The sequence below is a fragment of the Archocentrus centrarchus genome, chromosome 20 (genome assembly GCF_007364275.1).
Source record: "Archocentrus centrarchus isolate MPI-CPG fArcCen1 chromosome 20, fArcCen1, whole genome shotgun sequence".
Classification (NCBI taxonomy): domain Eukaryota; kingdom Metazoa; phylum Chordata; class Actinopteri; order Cichliformes; family Cichlidae; genus Archocentrus; species Archocentrus centrarchus.
In genome coordinates this window covers 15,416,120-15,438,237 of record NC_044365.1, presented here as the reverse complement: position 1 = coordinate 15,438,237, position 22,118 = coordinate 15,416,120, and the positions used below count along the sequence as shown (strand labels likewise).

General features: G+C 45.0%; 1 protein-coding gene across 1 annotated transcript; it reads right to left on the bottom strand.

Annotated features, from left to right (window-relative positions):
* Nucleotides 1-226: 226 nt before the first annotated feature.
* On the bottom strand, nucleotides 227-21,996 carry LOC115799806 (eotaxin-like). The gene is made up of 4 exons (XM_030757093.1): nucleotides 21,917-21,996; nucleotides 735-861; nucleotides 583-641; nucleotides 227-499 (listed from the first exon to the last, which is right to left on the bottom strand). Exons 1-4 carry the CDS (start codon nucleotides 21,984-21,986, stop codon nucleotides 474-476), a joined length of 282 nt encoding a protein of 93 aa, XP_030612953.1. The 5' UTR covers nucleotides 21,987-21,996; the 3' UTR covers nucleotides 227-473.
* Between the last annotated feature and the right edge of the window lie 122 nt (nucleotides 21,997-22,118).

The window sequence follows — 22,118 nt, the reverse complement described above, 5'->3', positions numbered from 1 at the left end:
TCCACTAAAAACACTGGGGGAGTCCCAGTATGGGAAATTATTAGATGTGTGTGACATATTGTGTGTGTGTGTGTGTGTGTGTGTGTGTGTGTGTGTGTGTGGTGGGCATTCAGACAACAGCAGGAAAATATTCACTCAGTAATAATAAAGTTTATTTTTAGATTCTTTGTTTTTCACTGCCAAAAAGTACTTTGATAAATACATAATACATAGAAAAAAACAGCCAAATAAGTGAGGGGAAAAAGACACAGAAAGCCAGAACTTCAGGAATAAAATAAACCCAGTACATGACTGAATCAAATACAGGATTACTCCACACTACGAGTGAAAAAAGTAACTTACAAATGCAAAGAATATATATAAGAATGTTATGTTAGGAAAGCACTCTGGTTTAAATAAGTCTTTAAATGTGATGCTAAAGGAGATCCTGGTGGAGCCGACAGGCAGCGATGCTTCATCAGAGACTCTCTGCTTCACACCTTTGTCATGTTGGCGACGACTGCAGAGGAAAGACAAAGAGGAGCTTCAGGTTTTTTTTGTGTGTGTGTGTGTGTGTGTGTGTGTGTGTGTGTGTGTACTTACGGTTCTTGACCCACTGAGCTTTTGGATCAGCACACAGTTTTCCATAATCTGTGTTGAAACTGGAAATAAAAGAGAAACTTATAGAGACTGTTTGTGTGTGTGTGTGTGTGTGTGTGTGTGTGTATGTGTGTGTAGAACATGTGTTGACTTACATCACAGCCTTCACACAGGGATGTGCTGCAGCCTGCTTACGATACGTTTCCCCCACCACCTCAGCGCTCATGTTGAGGGTGGTGACCTCAATGCAGCACAGTCGGCTTCTTGAAGGATTTCGACGAGCTGATAGGGAGAAAAGTATTTATTTATTTAACAAAATCAAATCTCCAAAGGGAAATATGAACAGTTGAGGGATATCATCTTCATGTTGTCAAGAAAATATCTAACAAACTAGAAAAAGCATTTCCTGAAGAAAATGCACTGTGAATGCTGCATGCTGAAAGATTGCAGCTGAAATGCCAAGAAAGGCTTCAAACAGCTGAATCTTTATTTGCTGAATGAGCTTCAATGAACTGCTGAATTGCTGAACTGCTGAATACCTGAACTGTTGAACTGCTGAACAGCTGTTAAAAATGCTGAACAGCTGTTAAAACTGTTGAACAGCTGTTAAAAATGTTGAACAGCTGCTAAACTGCTGAACAGGTGTTAAAAAGCTGAACAGTGTGTGTGTGTGTGTAGTGGTGCTGAACAGCTGTTAAACCGCTGAACAGCTGTTAAACGTAATGGCATAAAGTAATAGCATAAATCTGCAGAAGAAGCTGAGCATTTTGATACCAGAACGGTTTCTGTAGCATAAACGGTGCTGAAGTTATGAAAGAACAAGAAACAGCTCAACTTTGAACAGCTTGCATGCAGAAGATAAATCCACCAATCAGTTTAGTCTTATGAGCCAATCAGAATGCTGCTACACATTTAGTTCTGCCAACTCAAAACAGCTGTGTAACTGTTTAAATGCACTTTGTGGCAAAGCCCTGTTGAATTTGTATTGGCGCACCTCCCGAACAACTGCTCATAAATCAAAAACCGTAGCATCTATCAAAATAATTTTTGAACTGTGAGTGTCACAAGGCCCTGCTCTAAACAATGGTATAATTTTTATTTTCCTGGCTTTCAAAATGTGGTCATGGGAGCAGTTTTAAAAAAGGGCTCTTTTTTGGTTTTGAGAAAATCACCTCCCGAAAATTACTATAGAGGCAGATGGAGGAGTTGGAGGGTGCTCCCTCTACTTGAAGCCTCACAGTTTAAAAAGTTTACATTTCTCAGGGCTGAGAGACACATTGTTTGAAAGTAGAGAAGCGGCGCTACGTTTTGATCATAAAATGATGGCTGTAGAGTGAAGAGTGCGGACACAGCGGCAGTTTAGAGAGAAATTTTTCAGCTGAAGAATTTGAAGTCTCTCACTCTAACCTTTGGAATGCGCACTCTAGATGACCCAATACACACCCATTATAAACGCTAAAAAGAGCAAAAACCTTCTTATGCTTAAACTGTAACTGTTCAAAAACCATAAAAGATATCAATACAAAAAGTAATAGCTGAATAGCTGAAAGGCTTGGCTTCATTTTAAAGCTTAAATGGTCTTTCTAGCTGAAGGTATGCTGAAGTATTAGCTTTTAAAGCCTGAAAGGATTTGAAAAGCCCAAACGCTGCTTGAGTTTTTAGCGACCGAAGGTTTTTGGAGTACAAGAACAATACTGTGAATGCTTTGCAGCATTCACAGTAACTAAAGATCCAGATAATATTCAGGATTCAGGAATTGGAAGAAACTTGCAGTCTTGATTTGCTCTTATTATATTCACCAATAAAACAGTAAATAATTGCCAGATGATGAAAACAGGAATAAACAGTGAGCTCATTAGAAATTTTTTTTGACAAAATTCACATGTGCAGGAGGCTGAATGGCGAACAATTTCCTATTGCTGCAACATATGTTATCCTCTCTCTGTATTGCTATTAGGGATGGCACAATACCACTTTTTTAGGTCCGATACCGATACAAATCCGATCTTTTAAAAAAACAAATCAATTGATTTCAAATGCCTGGATAGATTTTACATACGTCAACAGTCTCACACACAACAAAATCAAAATTTTTTAGTTGTCCCACGTGCAAAACTAAGAACCAGGGAGGGGCAGAGCTTTTCAGGCAGTGGCACCAAAGCTCTGGAACTGTTTACCACTCCATCTCCATTTAGCTGACTCTGTGGAGTCGTAAAAAAAAAACAGGCTTTCTGTTGACTTTATTTTTATTCTTTTTCTTTTAATATGGTAATGTTAATATGTTTTTAACATGGTGTTTTATTTGGCTTTTTTGTGATATTGTATTTTAATTATTGTACAGTGCTTTGTGACTTTTTGTCTGTGTAAAGCACTCAATAAATAAACTTTACTTACAACAATCACTCTATCACCTGAATCCTGTTGCTCCTATGTGTAAAGGTGATGCATTGGCTTATGGTATGTTGCAAATTTCAGTAGGGATGCAACTATCGCTTTAGTAATCGAGTATTCAATCAATTATACCATCAATTACCCGAGGAACTGGATAAGAAATACTTTTTTCACTTTAACAGTTCATCTGCATATTTTAACTTCCATTGTCTAGTCAAACCTGATTTTTAACTTTTGTTTCAGGGAAAAGGGTAATAGGTGAATAAAAGAAAAAAATATATAATAAAGGAAAATTAAAATAAAAATGATAAGGTAAAATGTAAATAAAAAATCGTGGACAGGGAAAACTGAATTGATGCCATGTGACTCGCAGCTGAGCAGGGTGTTGTAATATTACAGCTGACTATTTTAGTGCTTAGCGTCACATGGCCCGCCCCGCGCTGTTCAAACAAATTAACACGGAAGCTCAAACAGAAGGAGAGTGGAGTACGCCGGAGGATTTGTGCAAACAGTATATCTAAACACTGGAGAGGCAGCCGGTTTTTCACCTAATGTGCTCCACTATGAAGGTGACTGGATGTTACCCCTTGTAAATTCTGAATAAAATCAAGGAAAACAAAAAGGAGGATGTTCAGTGTGAAGTAATTCCGAGTGAAACCCAGTTATCCTAAACTCCAGAAGATGTATTCCTTTTTTCAAGTTGGGGAAAGTTGCACAAAAATTTGAGATAACTTGACAGTGAAAAACCGGGAGTCCAGGAACTGGAGACCAGACAATTTCAGTGCAGGAGCAGTAAGGCTGACGACCAGAAGAAAGAGGTCAAATTAAAGATTAAATAAATACCTTAAAGTACCCTCTTTTCATCACCCGTGAACAAGCTTTCAGAAGGAGGAATGACGGAGCAAGCCCTGAAGCCCACTGAACAGCTTAAGATGGATCGAACTGTGGCAAAGAGAGCATTCACTCACCTGGCCAACAGCTTACTGAGGACTTACGAGGACATGACAGCCCAAGATCTTGAAAGTGGATTCTACACACTCAAAAAAGCGGCAGAAAAAGTCTGGGAAATCAGTGATGATTTTGAAATTAAACTCATCGCTAATAAGGAAGCTGAACTGGATGCTGGCGAAGAAGCCATACTGACGGAACAGCAAAAGGCAGACTTAATTAAGACCACGAGTGAATGTGAGACCAGATTAAAGAAGATCAGGGACCTTGTCCAGGACACGCTGTGGACCAACTTTGGAGCCCATGAAGTGCTAATTGCATTGCAAGTTGCAGAATCAGAGTGCAGGCACACTTCTGCAGTTGACCTCAATGGCAAACAGGAGGCTTACGAGTTCATGCTAACCCATCTGCAAAAGCTAGTGAAGACAGCAAAAGAACTGTATGACCGCTGGAAGCAGTGGGTGCCATCTCCTCATAGAAGGGATATCCAGGATCGACTGAAAGAACTCGACCTCACAATTCCCAAGCTTGTCTCGAGGAAAGCCGACTTCATACAACAGAAGCTAAAAGACGAAGAGAGAAGATTAACACTCCCTACCCTGCAAAACATTCCTGGGGCAGCCATTAGATTGAAGCCAACAGCTCTCCCCAAGTTTACTGGGGAGAGCTGACGTGAGTTCCACAGATGGCGGAAAGACTGGGAAGCTTTGCAGAGTCAAGGTGAGCCAACGGGTTCCGAGGAGGTAAAGAAATTCCAGTTGCTGGACAGCCTGGAGGAAAAGATCACCAGAGACCTTAGACTCACCAATTATGGCACAGCAGAAGACATTCTCCGCGTCCTTGAGAACCACTATCGGGATCAAACTGTCATTGCCATTGAAATTGTGGAAGAACTGCAGAAGATGCCAGCTATGAGGCGCCAATAGCCACGGAAAATAGTAGAACTAATCCAAATGGTTGAGAAGACACTGCAGGACTTGAGTGACCTGGGAGAGACTTGAGTGACCTGGGAGAGACCAGAAAGTCTGAAAAAAGACTGACCATTAGCCACATAAATGAGCCAAAATTCAGTGGTACCAAGCAACAGGTTTGACAGTCTGCTGAGGGTCCTGAAAGAACAGGAGAGCATTTATGAACAACTCGACCAGCTGAGGGATGAGGAACCAAAAAGTGAAGTAAGACCAGAGCCAAGACATGCCAGGACAAAAGCCACAAAAGCTGATGGGGGCCAGGCAGGATGTGTGGTCTGTGGTAATGCAAAGCACAGGAGGAAGCTGTACTTTTGTAAGCAATTTCGAACCCTAAAGCCCTCAGAGAGGAATGCAGCAGTCAAGAGGCTAGGAGCATGTTATAAGTGTCTTGAGGTTCACGATGACCAGGCATTCTGTAAAACCACTTACCTCTGTAAGCACCCAGATTGTAAGGATAGACGTAGCCCTCATCCCTACTACTTGTGCACTAGTGCCGACATAAAGAGTGGTACTAATGAGAAAAGGAGTGGATGTCATCCTGGGGAAAGAAAGAAGAGGTACGCAGCTGACCAAGTGGACTTCATAAGCAAACTCCCACCTGAACTTGCAAAACAGTGCAGAGATGTGTTCTCAAATAGAGTTTCAAAGACTCTCAGCACAGTGAAAAAGCCATCAAGCCTTCTCATGGAGAGTGGCCTGCAGGAGCTTCCAGTCAAAGACTGTTGGAGGTGCTCATCCTGACCTGTTTGAGAATATCACTGTGTCAGCTTACACATCAAAAACACACTTAGCCAGATCAATGAGAACAGCTGCCATGAAGTATGAGGAGCTCCCCACTGGAACCCCAGTTCAACAGCCGCAGAGCTATCAGGTCTCCCACAGCAGCCAGGAGTCATCAATCTTCACCTCTAGTTGAGATTTCCTGGAATGGTGGAAGTGGGACAGTATCGGTGCTGCCTGTGAGCCGAGGTGTGCGGGCTGCCGCTGTGGAAATTGCCAGCCAGGAGGCAAGAAGATGATGCTGGCTGAGGAGCGTGAACTTGAGGTAGTGAGGGGAGGGCTCACATACATGGAAAGTGACCATCACAGCAAGGAGCCGCCCTGGCATGCAAGATATCCATGGCTTGAAGATCCAGCATCACTCCCAAACAATAAGGGTGCGGTTGAAGCCACATTTCTCAGAACTGAAAGACATCTTGCCAAAGAGCCAAAATGGAAAGCCGCATATGCTGCCCAAGTGCATGATATGATCACTAGGGGAGCTGCGATCAAGCTGTCCAAAGAAAAGATCACCAACTGGACCGGGCCTGTGTGGTACGTCAGTCACCTCATCACTCCGAACCCACATTCCATTACAACTCCTGCGAGGCTTGTCTGGAACAGTAGCCAAAAATTCAAAGGAGTTAGCCTAAATGACATGCTAATGAAGGGCCCAGACGTCCTTAATTCAATTCGAGCTTTCCTCCTGAGGTTCAGAGATGGAGTGTTCGCTGCATTGGGGGACATCATGAAGATGTACAACTCTGTCTGGCTTGAAGATCGTGAAATGCACTTACATCGATTCCTGTGGCGAGATTCTGAGGAGGAAGAACTGGGAGAATATGCCATAACCAGGGTGAATATTGGAGACAAGCCAGCAGGATGTATCGCCCAGCTTGCAATGCGAGAGACTTCCAACCTTCCTCAGTTCATGCACCCTGAAGAGGAACGGCAGGTACTGCAGCAAGACAGTTATGTCGACAATCTCCTCACACAGTGGTTAGCACTGCTGCCTCACAGATAGAATACCATCTGGAAGGCCTGGGTTCGATTCCACCTTGGCCCAGGCCTCTCCCTCTCTGTGTGGAGTTTGCATGTTCTCCCCGTGCTTGCGTGGGTTTCCTCCGGGTACTCCGGTTTCCTCCCACATTCCAAAGACATGCACTTACTGGGGTTAGGTTAATTGGCTACTCTAAATTGCCCATAGGTGTGAATGAGAGTGTGAAAGTGAGTGTGAAAGGTTGTTCGTCTTTCTGTGTTGGCCCTGTGACAGGCTGGCGACCTTTTCAGGGTGTACCCTGCCTCTCGCCCTATGACAGCTGGGATAGGCTCCAGCCCCCCCGCGACCCTGAACAGGATAAGCGGAAGCGAATGGATGGATGTATGGATCTCCTCACATCACACAATGACCTGGACCATCTGAAAGCTGTTACCACTAATGTGGAGTGTGTCTTGAAGGCTGGAGGATTTCAACTCAAGCCATGGGTGTTCTCTGGGCAGAGTGGGAGGCAGGAGTCCCAGGACGAGCCATATGACAAGGCAAGAGCCAAAGCCAGAACCATGTTCCTTCTTAACCAAATGGGTGATGATGAAAAAAAAGCGTTAGGGCTTGGCTACATTGTTGAGGATGACGAGCTCCATGTCATGACTTCAATTAAGTTCTCTAAGAGGAAGAAGAAGATGCGACTTGGCCTGGATCTCCTCCAGGAACAGGTTAGGCCTCAGACCCCTGCTGGTGAACCATGGGGAATTACATTTTCAGATGGGAGCGAGCATGCCTTCGGAGCGGTCATGTACTTAAGGTGGCCCTCTGATCAAAACCCATCATTAGACTAGTGGAGGCTAAAGCCAAGCTTACCCCTTTGGATCAGAAGGGTGACCCTGTGAAAGCGGAGGTGTGTGGAGCAGTGTTTGCTTCTCGGCTAAAGAGGTATTTTAAGACACACAGCAAGATCAAAGTTGAAAAGTGGTTTCATTTTGTCGACAGCCAGACCGTCCTTGGAGCAATCCAGCGAGAAAATTATGGCTATCAAACTTTCTTCACAAATCGCATTGGAGAAATCCAGAACAACTCACAAGTCCAAGACTGGTGGTGGGTCCCTGGTCCGCAAAATATTGCAGACCTAATCACAAGAGGAGGTGGCCCCAAAGACCTGGATAAAAATTCAGAGTGGCAGATTGGTCCACAGTTCCTGAGTTTACCTGTGAATGAGTGACCAATTAAAACTGCGAAGGAAATCGCTGCTGTTGCCAGGGAAGCCATCAACAAACTGCAGAAGAAGGCCTTTGTTGCAGTATTAACGAGGGCCCAGGAAAATAAGTCAAAACCACTGGAGGACTGTGACCAGACTAAAGATCAGAAGCAAAGACCACCCGTAGGATCGGTGGCAAAGAGCCTTGTGGATATCAAGCAGTTCAGCAGCTTAACTAGGCTCATTAAGACTATTGCTTGGACTTGGAGGGCGGTTAAAAGGTTTCTTGGACCAGGCCGGACCCTGAAAACACCAAAGTGGGAGGCAATCCCATCTACCGGAATCATTTCCATCAGGGAAAGAGACGGGGCTATGCGTGATCTGTTTCTTGCTGCTCAGGAGGGCACAAATTTCCCCAGTACTACGACGGACCGTCTTGTAGTCTACAAAGAGCAGGACTCTTGGCTTCTTGTTTGTGGCGGAAGAGTGCAGAGTTTTAAAGAAGATCATGCTGCTGTCCCTCTTTTACCTGGTGACTCATGGGTGTCCACTTTGTTAGCACGGGAGTCTCATTGTGAGGGTCATGATGGAGTGGCTGGAACCCTACTGGAGATGAGGAGAAAGGCTTGGGTTGTATGAGGAAGGAGAGTAGCCCAGAAGGTCGTTGAGGGATGCCTTATCTGCAGGAAGGCTAGAGCAATGAAATGTCAGCAAGTGATGGGTGATCTACCACCAGAGAGGACCGAACCTGCGGCACCTTTCGAGTACACAACAGTGGACCTGTTTGGACCTTACCAGGTCAAGGATAATATTAAGAAAAGAGTTACTCTGAAGGTCTGGGGCATTGTCTTTAGTTGTATGGTTAGCAGAGCTATCCATACTGAACTGGCAAACTCTGTGTCTACTGAGGCATTCCTGATGGCATACCAAAGGTTTACATCAATCCGAGGGCATCCGAGGAAGGTGTGGTCAGACCCAGGCACGAATTTCATTGGTGCAAAACCAGTCCTGGATGAACTCTATAGATTCCTGGAAGGCCAGAATAAAGGTGCTCTCGAGGATTCTGCCACGAAGAATGGGACTGAGTGGGCATGGAAGACCCATCCACCTGACTGTCCTCATAGGAATGGCGCTGCTGAAGCTGCTGTGCGGATTGTGAAAAGGGCACTCCTGAGACTTGGGAAGGAGTCTGATCTGAGTTACAGTGAGTTTCATACAGCTCTTTACTTGGCAGCTAACCTCACAAATGAACATCCAATCAATGCCAGGATGCAGAGTCGTGAAGACTGTGTCCAGTACATAACACCAAATTCCCTCCTGCTTGGAAGAGCTTCTCAAAGTGGGGATATTAAAGCCTTTGATTTTACCACCTACCCTTACAAGAGTTCTGGAAGAGCTGGAGTCAACTGGCTGGTCCCAATCTCTTTGTAAGAAGCAAGTGGCATACCAGAGAAAGGAATGTTGCTGTTGGAGACATTGTGTGGCTGTGTGACCAAAATGCTATGAGGGGACAGTTCAGACTTGGCAGAGTGGTCAGCACGAATCCAGACAGCAGAGGAACTGTCCGGAATGTGCATGTTAAAGTGTACTCAAGCTGCAGTGTTCCTGTACTAAGAAGTGGCAACATAAAGACTTCGAGACTTGATCGGCAAAAGGAGATGCAAACCACCGTCCTTCACAGAGATGTTTGGCGATTAGTTGTGCTGTTGCCCACTGAAGAGCAATAGGCACTTAGGTTAAATGGACATTTAGATGGTTGACTTTGAAGAAGCGAGCTTCCCAGTATGTCCACTGGAACGCTCGAGTGGGAGGTGTCAAGTCAAACCTGATTTTTTAACTTTTGTTTCAGGGAGGAGGGTAATAGGTGAATAAAAGAAAAAAATATATAATAAAGGAAAATAAAAATAATAAGGTAAAATGTAAATAAAAAATAGTGGACAGGGAAAACTGAATCGATGTCACGTGACTCGCAGCTGAGCCTCGTGTGTAATATTACAGCTGACTCTATTTTAGTGCGCAAGGTCACATGACCCGCCCTGTGCCGTTTAAACAAATTAACAGAGGGGAGGCTATGCTGTAGTCACGCGAGACTTTGTGAATCTCGGCAGAATCGCCAATGGCGGCGTGATTCCATTTGCAAACATTTGAGTGATTAGCTTTTTTTCCGCCAATTTATAAAGTAGACAGGCTTAAAACTAACAAATCTAGATAGTTTTTTCAGCCTAACTTAAATTTTTTGCAGCAATCTGAAGGACTGTGAAGAGGACCTGGACAGTCTGTTGCGTTACATTGACGGGTGTTTTGAGCGAGTCGATATGGGGAAACCTGACAAGACGTCAACTCCCTCCACCAGCAAGGGAACTCCGTGCACGAAAAGAAGCCGCCCCGAAGATTCCCTAGAGGCGGTATCGCCACCCACCACTAATATTGTGGGCATTCTGGAGTCCATTGACAACAAGCTGTCAAGCTTTGACGCCAGCTTGGCCCTGGTTGAAATCCTCCACAAGGAGTTTCAGGCCCTGCGGGAGTCAGTCGAGTTCAGCCAGCATCAGGTGGAAACACTGGCTGCTGAAAACGCTGTCCTCAAAGAGTCGGTGAATTCCCTCACCGAGGAAACGACCCGGCTCTCAGCTGAAAATAAGAAAATTAAAGAATCTATTATCAAGCTTCATGCCCGCAGCATGAGAGAAAATCTTGTGTTTTCAGGTATTCCGGAAAAGGCAGAGGAGGACCCGGAGGCTACAGTGAAGGAGTTTATCCAAACTCACCTGAAGCTCCCGGATGACACCGTGAAGACCATCGCCTTCCATAGAGTCCACCGCCTGGGAGGAAAGCGACCCAGAGCACGCAGACCCAGACCGATCGTGGCCAAATTCGAACACTTTAAACAAAAAGAGCTGGTGAAGAGCCGCGGCCGGGAGCTGAGAGGGACGGACTTCAGCGTGAACGACCAGTTTCCGAAGGAGATTTTGGAGCGACGCAAGGTCCTGTTCCCCATCCGGAAGAAGCTCATGCAGGGAGGCTCCCGGGCTGTCATCGCCGTGGACAAACTGTATGTAAACGGACAGCTTTACCGCGACAAAAGCACCACGCCATGGCTCTACAGACCGTTCAGGTGATCTGTGTCCATATTAACGCTCTTTTCTGAGTTTTTTTTTTTTTTTGTTTGTTTCTTTTTCTACTTTCTCTGCAGTTCTCTAAATGTATATTCAACTGTCTAAATAGTACCAATAACGCCGATTAATGAGCATAGTGCCGTGATCACTTGTTTGTTTTGTTTAAAGGATGTTTCTTCTTCTTCTCCTCCTCTTTTTTCCTCCTCTTCTTATTTCAGTCTTATGTCACTCAGGTCACTTTTTTCACGTCTTTTTTATTTCTGCAATTAGCACGCCAACATACAGAGCATACGCACACATACACACACACACACCCACCAACATACAGCGCATATACACACACATCTTTAGTGAGCACACAACAGTCCATCAGTTAGTTTAAATATGAGCACACTCAGATTTGTCTCATGGAATGTGCACGGAGCTGGTTCGAGGGAAAAAAGACTAAAAATTTTTAATCAGTTAAAAGACTTAAAAGCAGATGTTGTTCTTTTACAGGAGACACACCTGTCCAAAACATCTGTGCTCACTCTCTCCTCTCCACAGTTCCCTCACACTTACTCAGCCTGCTATAACTCCAAACAAAGAGGTGTAGCTATACTGATTAACAGGAAGATAAACTTTAACATTAGCAACACTACAATAGACCCTGAAGGTAGATTTATAATACTTAATTTATCTATTCAGAATACAGATTTATGTATTGCTAGTATATATGGGCCAAATGTTGATGACCCCTCCTTCTTTCATACTTTCTTCACCTCACTATCTGATCACTCTGACACTACACTAGTAATAGGAGGAGACTTCAACCTGGTACTTAATGCAGATATTGACAGGCTCAGTACAGCAGTGAATCAGAGGAACTGGCAGTCTGCAGACATTCTTAAACAGTACATGAAGGATTTTGGTCTTTGTGATGCTTGGCGTTCACATCACCCCACTCTGAGGGATTATAGTTTTTTCTCACCAGTATATCACTCTCACTCCCGCATAGACTACTTTCTAGTTAGCAGCTCCATGATGATGGACATTACAGACACACAGATTCATCCTATCACGATCAGTGATCATGCACCGGTGTCTCTCTCTCTCTGACACAGAAAAAAGTTACACCACCAACCAGGAACTGGAGATTTAATACATCATTACTTAAAGAACAAGATTTCATTAATTATTTCAAAAAGGAGTGGTCAGCATATTTAGAAAATAATGATCTTCCGGAAATATCACCATGTGTTCTTTGGGAAGCAGGAAAGGCAGTAATGCGGGGCAAAATAATATCTTACTGCTCGCATATGAAAAATAAAGAAAAAACACTTGTGTTAGAATTAGAACAGAAAATTAAATCTTTAGAAACTGCCTATGCTGCTTCACCACAAGAACATATAATTAACAACCTGAGGAAACTGAAACTGGAGTTAAATGAAATAACTGATAAAAGGACACAATTTATGTTGCAGAGGCTGCGTTTGGAAAATTTCGAGCATGGAAACAAATCTGGAAAATTCCTGGCCAACCATTTAAAACTAAATAAAGAAAAAACAGCTATTTATTCTATTAAAGATTCAACTGGTAACATTACTCATGACCCACAACAAATAAATAACTCTTTTAAAGACTTTTATGAAGCTTTATACTCACCACAGATTAACCCATCTGATACTGAAATGGAAGAATTTCTTAACAATATAATTCTACCAAAACTAGATGACGATCAAGCTGCAGCTCTGGATTTACCTCTTTCATTATCTGAACTTAGTGAAGCAGTACAGCACCTCCCAAATAATAAAGCCCCAGGTCCAGACGGTTTTCCAGCCGAGTTTTATAAAGAATTTTGGTCAGAGCGAGCTCCCATTTTTTTCAGAATGGTAACTCAGATTCAGAGTGATCACATCTTATCTCCAACCCTAAACTCTGCTAACATTAGCCTGCTTCTTAAACCAGGCAAAGACCCCACACTCCCATCCAGCTACAGGCCAATCTCTCTCATTAATGTAGATCTTAAAATAATTTGCAAAGCCCTTGCCAAAAGATTAGAAAGTATTACTCCATTTATTGTACATCCAGATCAAACAGGTTTTATCAAGGGTCGGCACTCAGCCAATAATACACGTCGACTGATAAATATAATAGACTATTGTTCTATTAACAAATTAGAGACGACAGTCGTGTCTTTAGATGCAGAAAAGGCATTTGATCGGGTAAATTGGAAATTCTTACTAGCATTTCTACAAAAATTTGGATTCGGTTCATCCTTTATAAACTGGATCAGAACACTACACAGCTCCCCAAATGCACGTGTTAGGACAAATGATCTCATTTCCCAAAGCTTCAGTCTGCAGAGGGGCACTAGGCAGGGCTGCCCACTCTCTCCCTCTCTTTTTGTAATTTTCATTGAGCCACTAGCGGCAGCAATCCGTCAAAATGCAAATATTAAAGGGATTCAAACTGAAAATATGAACCATAAAATTAGCCTTTATGCTGATGATGTATTACTTTTCCTGGGGAATTCACAAGCTTCTCTCTTGAAGACTATCACACTGATAGATAAGTTCTCATCTATATCCGATTACTCTATCAATTGGAGTAAAGCAACAGTTTTGCCTCTGAATTGTAATTTCCATAGAACCCCTAGGGCCCCACTAAAGTCAGGAAATATTAGATATTTAGGCATAAATTTTTCCGCCAGGCTCTCAGACTTGGTAAGATTAAATCATATCCCCTTATTAAAAACAATAGAGGATGATCTCACACGTTGGAATAGTTTACCTATATCACTCATGGGGAGAGTTGCTGCCATTAAAATGATGGTCTTACCAAAAATTAATTATCTATTTTCACTGATCCCTAATAAACCTTCTATTCCTTGGTTCAAGTCACTAGATTCAAACATCTCAAAATTTTTATGGAAAAACAAACCATCAAGAATAAGCTTAAAAACTTTACAAAAGCCAAAACAAAGTGGAGGTCTGGAATTACCAAACTTTTATTACTATTTCTTAAGCAATAGGTTGCAGTATATTTCAAAGTGGATCAAATCCAATTCATTAGACAACCCATGGCTGGATCTAGAACAGGAGTTTTGTGGAAAAATAAAAATCTCGAATCTACCTTTCATTAGCCCTAGTATTAAACATCATAACTGCTATAAAAGCCTTAGTATAAATACTTCTCTGACAGCTTGGTGGGAATTTCTGAAAATAACTAAATCTTCACTTATCCCCTGTAAGCTAACACCGATTTGGAACAATCCAGATATTTGTCAGAAAAAGAAAATGCTGAATTTTCCGTTATGGCGTGATAAGAGTGTAAATACTTTAGAACATATTATCCAAGATGGAAACCTTATTACATTCCAAGAACTTATGTCAAAATATAGAATTGGCAACGGTAGATTTCTGGAATATCAACAACTTAAGTCCATTTTACAGGGAAGATTTAACCTTAATCAGTTGAATCTAGAAATACCTACACGGGTAACAGAATTTCTTAACCTCTATACCCCAAAATTGTTGTCAAAATTGTATAAATTATTACTGAAAACTGATGATTCAGTTTCCCTCCCAATTGCAAAATGGGAGCGTGATCTTTCTGTTAACCTAGATCAAAATTTATGGACAGAAATATGTTTAAATATCTTCAAAATGACTAAAAGACCCCAAGTACAACTTTTACAATATAAAATTCTCCATAGAACACACTATACTGGACAAAGGATGTTCCAAATGGGCCTTACACATTCAAACATATGCACCCACTGTACAAGCAATTCAGAGGAGAATTATCTACATGCTCTGTGGTCTTGTGTACCTGTTCAGAGATTTTGGCAAAGGATATGTAAAGACCTATCCACATGGTTTAGCTGTCGCGTCCCAACTTCCCCCAGACTATGCATCTTAGGTGACATCAGTGAATTAGTGATGGAGTCAAATATGTCACACATAGTTCTCACCGCCTTGTGCATCGCTAAGAAAACTATCCTTATGAATTGGAAGTCAAAAAATAAACTATGTATTACTCAGTACAGAAATTTATTAATAGATTATGTTAGTTTAGAGAGAATGTCTGCTTCATCTAAAGATCAATTGGAGGAATTTGACTCTCTTTGGTTCCCACTGATCAGCTCCATTACTTAGTGGGGGTGGGTGGCTGTTGGTTCTGCCCCTGAGGTGCTTTGTAGGCGGTCGGGTGGGAGCTCTGGGGGCCTGTGTAGCTGGTAGCCTCCTGAGACTGGAGTCCTGGGGCGACCTTCTGGTGATGTCTGTGTGCCTGTTCTAGTTGATGGTGGTGGGGGCTTGGATGGTGCTGCCTTGCGGTCCTGGGGTGTGGTCCGGGGTGTTTGGGGTGATGGGTGCCGGCCCCCGGTCGGTTGGCTGGTCTTACCTGGGTGGCTTGGGGGCTGGGCCCTGGGGCCGTGCCGGCTCCCGGTGGGTCCCCCCTGGCGCTGGGGGGTCTCTGCTGTCCCGGGCGCGCCACCGGGTGGGGTGGGTTGACCTAACCTGCGTTGGGACGTCCGGTCTGCGCTTTTGGGGCCCTGGGGTGCCTGCGCTGCCGGGGGGTGGGGTGGGGGGTGGGGACGGCGGTGGGGTGGTTGGTGGGGACGGGGCACCGTATTTCCAACTCAGGCCAGCATGTCCTGTCGCTTGTTTGTGTCTATTGTTGAGTGAATGGGCGTCTAGTGAGAGTGGGCTACCCTCTATGATGGGGGCGGTGGCACCAGTCTCAGGTGCTGCAGTGCTCTGGGATGCTGTCACCATGGCCCCGGGCTCACCCCTCCCTGCCCTGTGCTAGGGTGTGGGAGGTCGGGGTGCCTACTGAGCCAGTGGACTGCTGGCTCTCTTCTTCCAGGTTGGGTGGGTTTTTTTTTTTTTTTTTTTTTTTTCCCACCTTCCTGGTCTTACACCCCCCCCCCCCCCCCCCCCACACACACACACACACACACACACACACACGTAGGGTGTAGGGTTGAGAGGCTGCGTGCAGAGTCACGCGGCCACTTGCATCTCCTTTTTAATTGCACTATAGACATTATAATTCACAACACATGCACACATACTACACGATACATATAGGACCTTTGGGGCAGGCATGTTACACAGAGGTTGATGAGGGGCGGCCGCTGAGGTGGCCCCATTCAGATCCTCATTTCTGTCTGTCCCCAAATTTTATTTGCATTTTAGACATGCAGGGTTTTTGGGGGGGCAGTGTGGGCGAGCACTGACATCCAGCAGTTGGTGCTTGTGGCACAACTGCCCCCTCAATTTTAACTGCACCCTATACAACTCATTCATTCACAACATAAACACATACACTTATAAGTTGGGCGGGGGGAGGGGGGGGTGGGCCATCTCACACCCCGATTTCTTATGCCTCGCCCGGGGTCAGGGGCGGGTGGTTCCTTGGGGACCGGGCTGGCGGCATCTTGGGGTCACTCTTGGCCCTGGGGTGGTTTCCGCTCCCATCTTCAGAGAGTGGGTAGCTATGGATGAATGTGTGTCTTTGTATTTGTCACAGTCTTCGTGAGTATGGGTGGGCGAGTGAATATGGTGTATCTATGTTTATATGTGTGTGGGAGAGTGTGTTTGTGTATAAATGTGTACATGGGTGTGCTTGCCGGTGTGCGTGTGGTTGTATGTTTGGCTGGACCTGGGTCTGGGCCGGGGGCTTGCCTCCTGACCGCTCCTTGTTGGTTGCCTCTCCCCCCCTGCCCCCCTGGGGTGTGGGTACCTCCTGGTTCCTGGGTGGGGCCGGATGTTCTGATGTGGGTGGTGACCTGCTCCCCTGGGGGCTGCGGCGCGGGGCTGCGTTGGCTTCTTCGGCGTGGGGGGGGGGCCCTGTGGGGGCTCGGGCGGCCCTTGGGTGCCGGGGGCCCGGGGGCCCGGCTGCCGGCCGTGCGGGGGGCTGGCCGCTGGGGGGGGGCTGGCTTCTCGTTGCCTCGACTGCTCTGGTGCCCTTGCTCCTTGGCTGCTGGGACTCCATCTGAGACCTCCGTCCTCCGTCTGCTGGGAGGGGTGTACGGTTGTCTTTGGAATGAGTGGCCGCGGGTCTTCGTAGGGCTGGAGGGGCGGCTGGTGGCCTGGGCTTCCTGGGATTCTCTTTGCCTGCCTCTGGGTTCTGATGGGCGGGGCTGCGGCTTTCTGCCTTCATTGGTAAGTACATTTCATGACACAAACACATATACCCACATAATGACACAAAATGGTTGGTTTGTATAACTATTCTTCTTTTATTTTTATTTATTTATTTATTTATTTTTTCCCCCACACAATCTTTATTTTTGCAGATATTGTCAATATCTTAAGTTTAACAAGTGGCTAACTATTTGGTTTACTTACTTGCACCCTTTCCTGTTTCTTTTTTCTATTTTCTCTCCTTTTTTTTTCCCTTTCTTCTTCTTCCTCTTTCCCTTTCTCTTTTCTTTCTCTTCTCTTTTCTATTTCTTAAGCCTGTCATTTCTGGCACAATTTGATAAATAGCATGTTAAAAATAATTCAAATAAAATAAAGGATTACACAGTAACAAGAGGAGCCTATAGAGAACCTATAGAGCTCATTTTGAAATAGCAAATATGTTTGGCACAACAATGCATTCAGATCACAGTTCTGTTTGCAAGATCTGCCAGACATGACAGGCAAAAAAAAAAAAAAACAAATTAACACGGAAGCTAAACAGAACGAGAGTGGAGTATGCCGAAGGATTTGTGCAAACAATACATCTAAACACTGGAGAGGCAGCCGTTTTTTCACCTAATGTGCTGCACTACGAAGGTGACTGCATGTTACCCCTTGTAAATTCCAAATAAAAGAAAGGAAAACAAAAAGGAGCATATTCAGTGTGAAGTAATTCAGAGTGAAACCCCATTATCCTAAACTCCAGAAGATGTATTCCTTTTTTCAAGTTGGGGAAAGTTGCACAAAAATTTGAGACAACTTGACATCCATACTGCAGTTTTTCCCTGTGTGAAACAAAGTTCTCTTTTCTTCACTTACTGATCAGATGGGTGATGAAGGACCTCCAGCTGTTTCCCAGTAAAGGTTTAATGGGGCTTACAGGAAGAAAACTTTCTTCCGCTCCATCTGAGCTCACCGGCTCCGCCTCTTTGCACTTGTGCAGACTGACTGCACGTAAATCAGCTGATTGCTGCTGTTGCGTCATCAGTGTTTATGTTGAAAAACTGGGGGCTGCGTGAGCGTAATCTTGTAATGCTTTATATTCACAAGCATTCCCCTAAATACGTTTCTACTGCAGGTCTATATTTAGTCACTAATCAGGGATTAAAGTATCAAAAATATTTTGACGGGGAAGGGGTCCTTCCAGTGCCGGACAATCACTAGCTCGCTAGCAGTATGTCCCGGAGCTGAAGTAGAGAAAAAAAAAACAGCTGAAATTCTTAGCACAGCGAGCACAACACACTAACACCCAGAGAGCGGTGGAGGCGTGGAAAAACATGTCAGCGATGATCGCTCAGTGTCAAAGGGAATCCGTCGCAGCGACGGAGACCTGAGGGGGTTGTTTCCTGATCTCCACTCCATTCTGGTAGATGGGGGTAATGCCGCTTGAAGCTGGTTTGCTCAACCGCAAACCCACAAGAAAAAGACAACGACTGAGAACTGTAATACAGGTAATGTGGGCTGGATTGGATCAGATTGCATTTTTTATTTCTGATCCAGTAATTTAGGCCAGGATCTGACCGATACGATACTGAATATAGGATCGGCGCATCCCTAGTTGCTATCATTTCCTGCTTGTAGATATCTTCATACTTATGGAACGAGTCATGATGTCTGCAGCCCTCCCAGCGAAGACCCGTTGAAATAACAACTTTGCTAGAAAACAAAACCGCATTCAGATTTGATTGGAGAAAAACTGGTTGAAAGTGTGGCCGGGTGAGGCTTTAGTTTGGTGGTCATTGCCTTCCGGTGGCTCGCATTCCATTTCCGCCTGTTGCGACACACCTGTGGCTGATTATTGAGCAGTGTCACAGCAGCATAAGAGGGCTGGGATTCAGCGTTGCAGCAGTCCTCTTTTTCCTCTGGCATTCTGGGTGTTCAGCAGCGACTGTAGCTGCATTGGAGTTTAAGCAATTCACTGCTGTTGGCGGGGTGGGCCGCTATAAGTCTAGCAGTTGCTTATCTATTGCTACTTTCCCACCACCGAGAAACGGTTCGTGTGCCAGTGCCCGTGCTGTTCCCAATGAACCGGCCAAACACTTAAGAACGGGCCCGCGTTCCCACCGCGTTTCTGTGAACTGCTCCTTTAGGTATGACTGTGGGCGGGTCCTCGTCTGGACATGGAAGCCGAAGCGCACAAACGTGGGAGAACATGCTCCCCTTTTTTGTGCTGCAAATACGTTTTACGGTCCAAACCAAATTACTGCAGCATCTGTGTGCAGCAAAGAGGTAAACACAGACAGCGATTAGAGCAAGACAACAAGTACGCACTTTGTGTCCTTTTATCTGTGATATGAACTGATACAAAGCAGCAAGTTCAGCCTTAGAGCCCAACCTAATTCACAGCCGTGAAAATCTCTTCCCTTTTCTCATGTAATAAACATGTAATATGGTAGAAAACTTGATGTTGAGACGGCAGAGTCACACCCGTCTGCCGCTTTCGTCACACGTTCGTGGTTCAAGACCAGCTAGCTTGTGGGGCCGGAATTGAACCCGTTTTTCGGCCGAGCACCGAGTGTTTCGGTGGTGGAAAACCCGCCTAACTGGTTAAATTACAGCATGGGCTCCGGAACCCTGTTGGTGGGAAAGAGGCCCATGTTTGGTTTTTTTAGCACATTAGGCTAACTGTGGCACTTCGGCACAGTTTAATGGTGTTGTGCCTTCTTTCTCCCTAACCACCATAGATTATACTAAACTCATCCTCCGTGTCACAACATCTACAGCGATTAGAGGTAGTCCTTGATTGCTTACAACAGGAAGGATTGAAAGTCAAGTTAGAGAAGTGTGCCTTTTTCCAACAATAGGTTAAATACCTAGGACACGTGATCTCCTGTAGTGGTGTTGCTACTGACCCTGCTAAAATCGAGGCTGTGGCCACTTGGCTATGGCCAACGAATGTCTCAACATTGCGCTCATTTCTGGGGTTCGCCAGCTATTATCAGCGCTTTGTGGAAGGGTTCGCCACGTTGGCTGCTCCCTTACATAAAGTGGTAGCCACTCTGCATGGTACTAAGACCAGGAGGAGCTCAGGACAGGCCCTGAGTGAGGTTTGGACTCCGCAGTGGGAAGCAAGCTTTGAGGCACTGAAAGCCCGGTTGGTATCGGCCCCTGGGTTGGCGTATGCTGATTTTACGCGCCCCTTTATCCTAGGGGTTGATGCGAGTTACAGCGGCCTTGGCACCGTTCTCTCCCAGGAGACTGAGAGTGTGGTCAGACCAGTGGCCTATGCCAGCCGAGGGCTGCTGCCTGCCAAGCGTAATATGACCAACTACAGCTCGATGAAGCTTGAGTTTTTGGCACTGAAATGGGCCATGACTGAGAAGTTCAGGGAATATTTGTTAGGACATAAATGCCTAGTGGTTACGGACAGCAGTCCCCTGAGCTATCTCCAGTCGGCTAAGCTGGGCGCCACTGAACAGCGGTAGGCAGCACAGCTAGCAGCATTTGATTTCGAGATCAGGTATCGGTCAGGTCGTAGCAACAAGAATGCGGATGCCCTCTCCCGACAGTGTGCATCGGCAAATGATCTGGTGGAGCGCATACTCCCGGGATCAATAGTCCCTACCTCTGTCCAGCAGGTTCAGGTTGGGGTTGTAGGACCTCCGGTAACCCAGGTGGCCGTATCCACGTTCCCTTTTCGCTCTGGGGCCGAAATACGGGCTCTTCAGGAGGCTGATTGTCTGTTGCAAGACTTCTTAGTCTTCTGCAAAATGCAGGCACCACCTTCTGTGGATGACAAGCACCGGGTTTCCAAGTCGGTGGCTGTGTTGTTGCACCAGAAGGATGGAGTGCTTTACCGTCGGGTCTTCCGACCTGACAGAGGAGAAGAGGTGCTGCAGTTGGTCCTCCCTGAAATCCTCCAGCCGCAGGTCTTGCGATGGCTACATGAGGAGCACGGGCACCAAGGCGTTGAGAGCACAACAGAGTTGGTGAGACAGCGTTGCTATTGGCCGGGTATGTTTGCTGATATTAAGCGCTGGGTTCAGAAGTGCGGGCGCTGTCAGGTGGCTAAGGACTCGGGGACAGGCTCTCATAGTTGTATGGGCCACCTGTCGGCATCCAAACCGAATGAGGTTTTGGCCATTGACTTCGCCACGTTGGAACCATCCCGTCCGGATCCAGTCTAGCCACTGGTGAGTCCATACATTTATACCTCCCATTATAATTGTTGTTGTTGTATTTTATAATTCTTTTCCTTGGCCTAGTAGTGTGGCCGACTCTGGGAGGGTTTTAAAGTGTTTTTGTTCAGCTGAGTATTCTTGTTTTATTAAGTGTATGTTGCTTTTATTGCTCAATGTGTGTTTTTTCTTTTGTTTTAAATAAAGTATTTTATTGGATTATTAAGAGAGATCCCTCTTCTTTGGCCTGGTGCATTTTGAACTTGTGAACCTTTTAATATTTATAGTAATTTATTTATTATTCTGGAGGGATCTTTTCCTACGGTGGCATTGTCAGAAATTTTAGAGCTCTTGCGAGTGTAACATATTGCCACCGTGCTACAAAAGGAACCTCTGCACCCACTGTGCTGCAGCTATGATGGTCTAAAGGCTGCACACAGTATGCCTATCATGCAGCACACCATGAGACATAAACCCTGTAACTCACTGAAAACAAAAACATGCAAAAAAGAAAAGAAAAATCTCCAAAACTACTTCTCAATTTAGATGTAAAAGGGACACCTTTTAAATGCTCTAAGCAAAGCAGAAATCAGCATCCTGTTATCAATTTAATCTATTTTAATCTATTTTCTCTCTGTTTTTTCTGTAGAGAAGTGAGAGCGCTGTTACCTGCAGCGGCGTGGAAGCACAGACACACTGACAGCAGGAGGAGAGTGATGGAGAGGATCTTCACAGACATTTTCACCGCTGGTCTGGCTCACTGACCAAGTTACAACTAACAAAGTGATGAATGTTTGGATATTTATTAGCAAGCAAAAGGAACATCTGCAGAGACCACTGATGAAGTACTTCTGTAGGGCGGTGTGCTTGT

Bases quoted from the DNA above. Each gene is read 5' to 3' on its own strand.
- LOC115799806 (XM_030757093.1), bottom strand. From the start codon at position 21,986: ATGTCTGTGAAGATCCTCTCCATCACTCTCCTCCTGCTGTCAGTGTGT. The intron at 862-21,916 runs GTAACAGCGCTC...TCTCCCTATCAG, and splicing joins GTGCTTCCACGCCGCTGCAG to CTCGTCGAAATCCTTCAAGA. The intron at 642-734 runs GTAAGTCAACAC...TTTTATTTCCAG, and splicing joins CCCTGTGTGAAGGCTGTGAT to TTTCAACACAGATTATGGAA.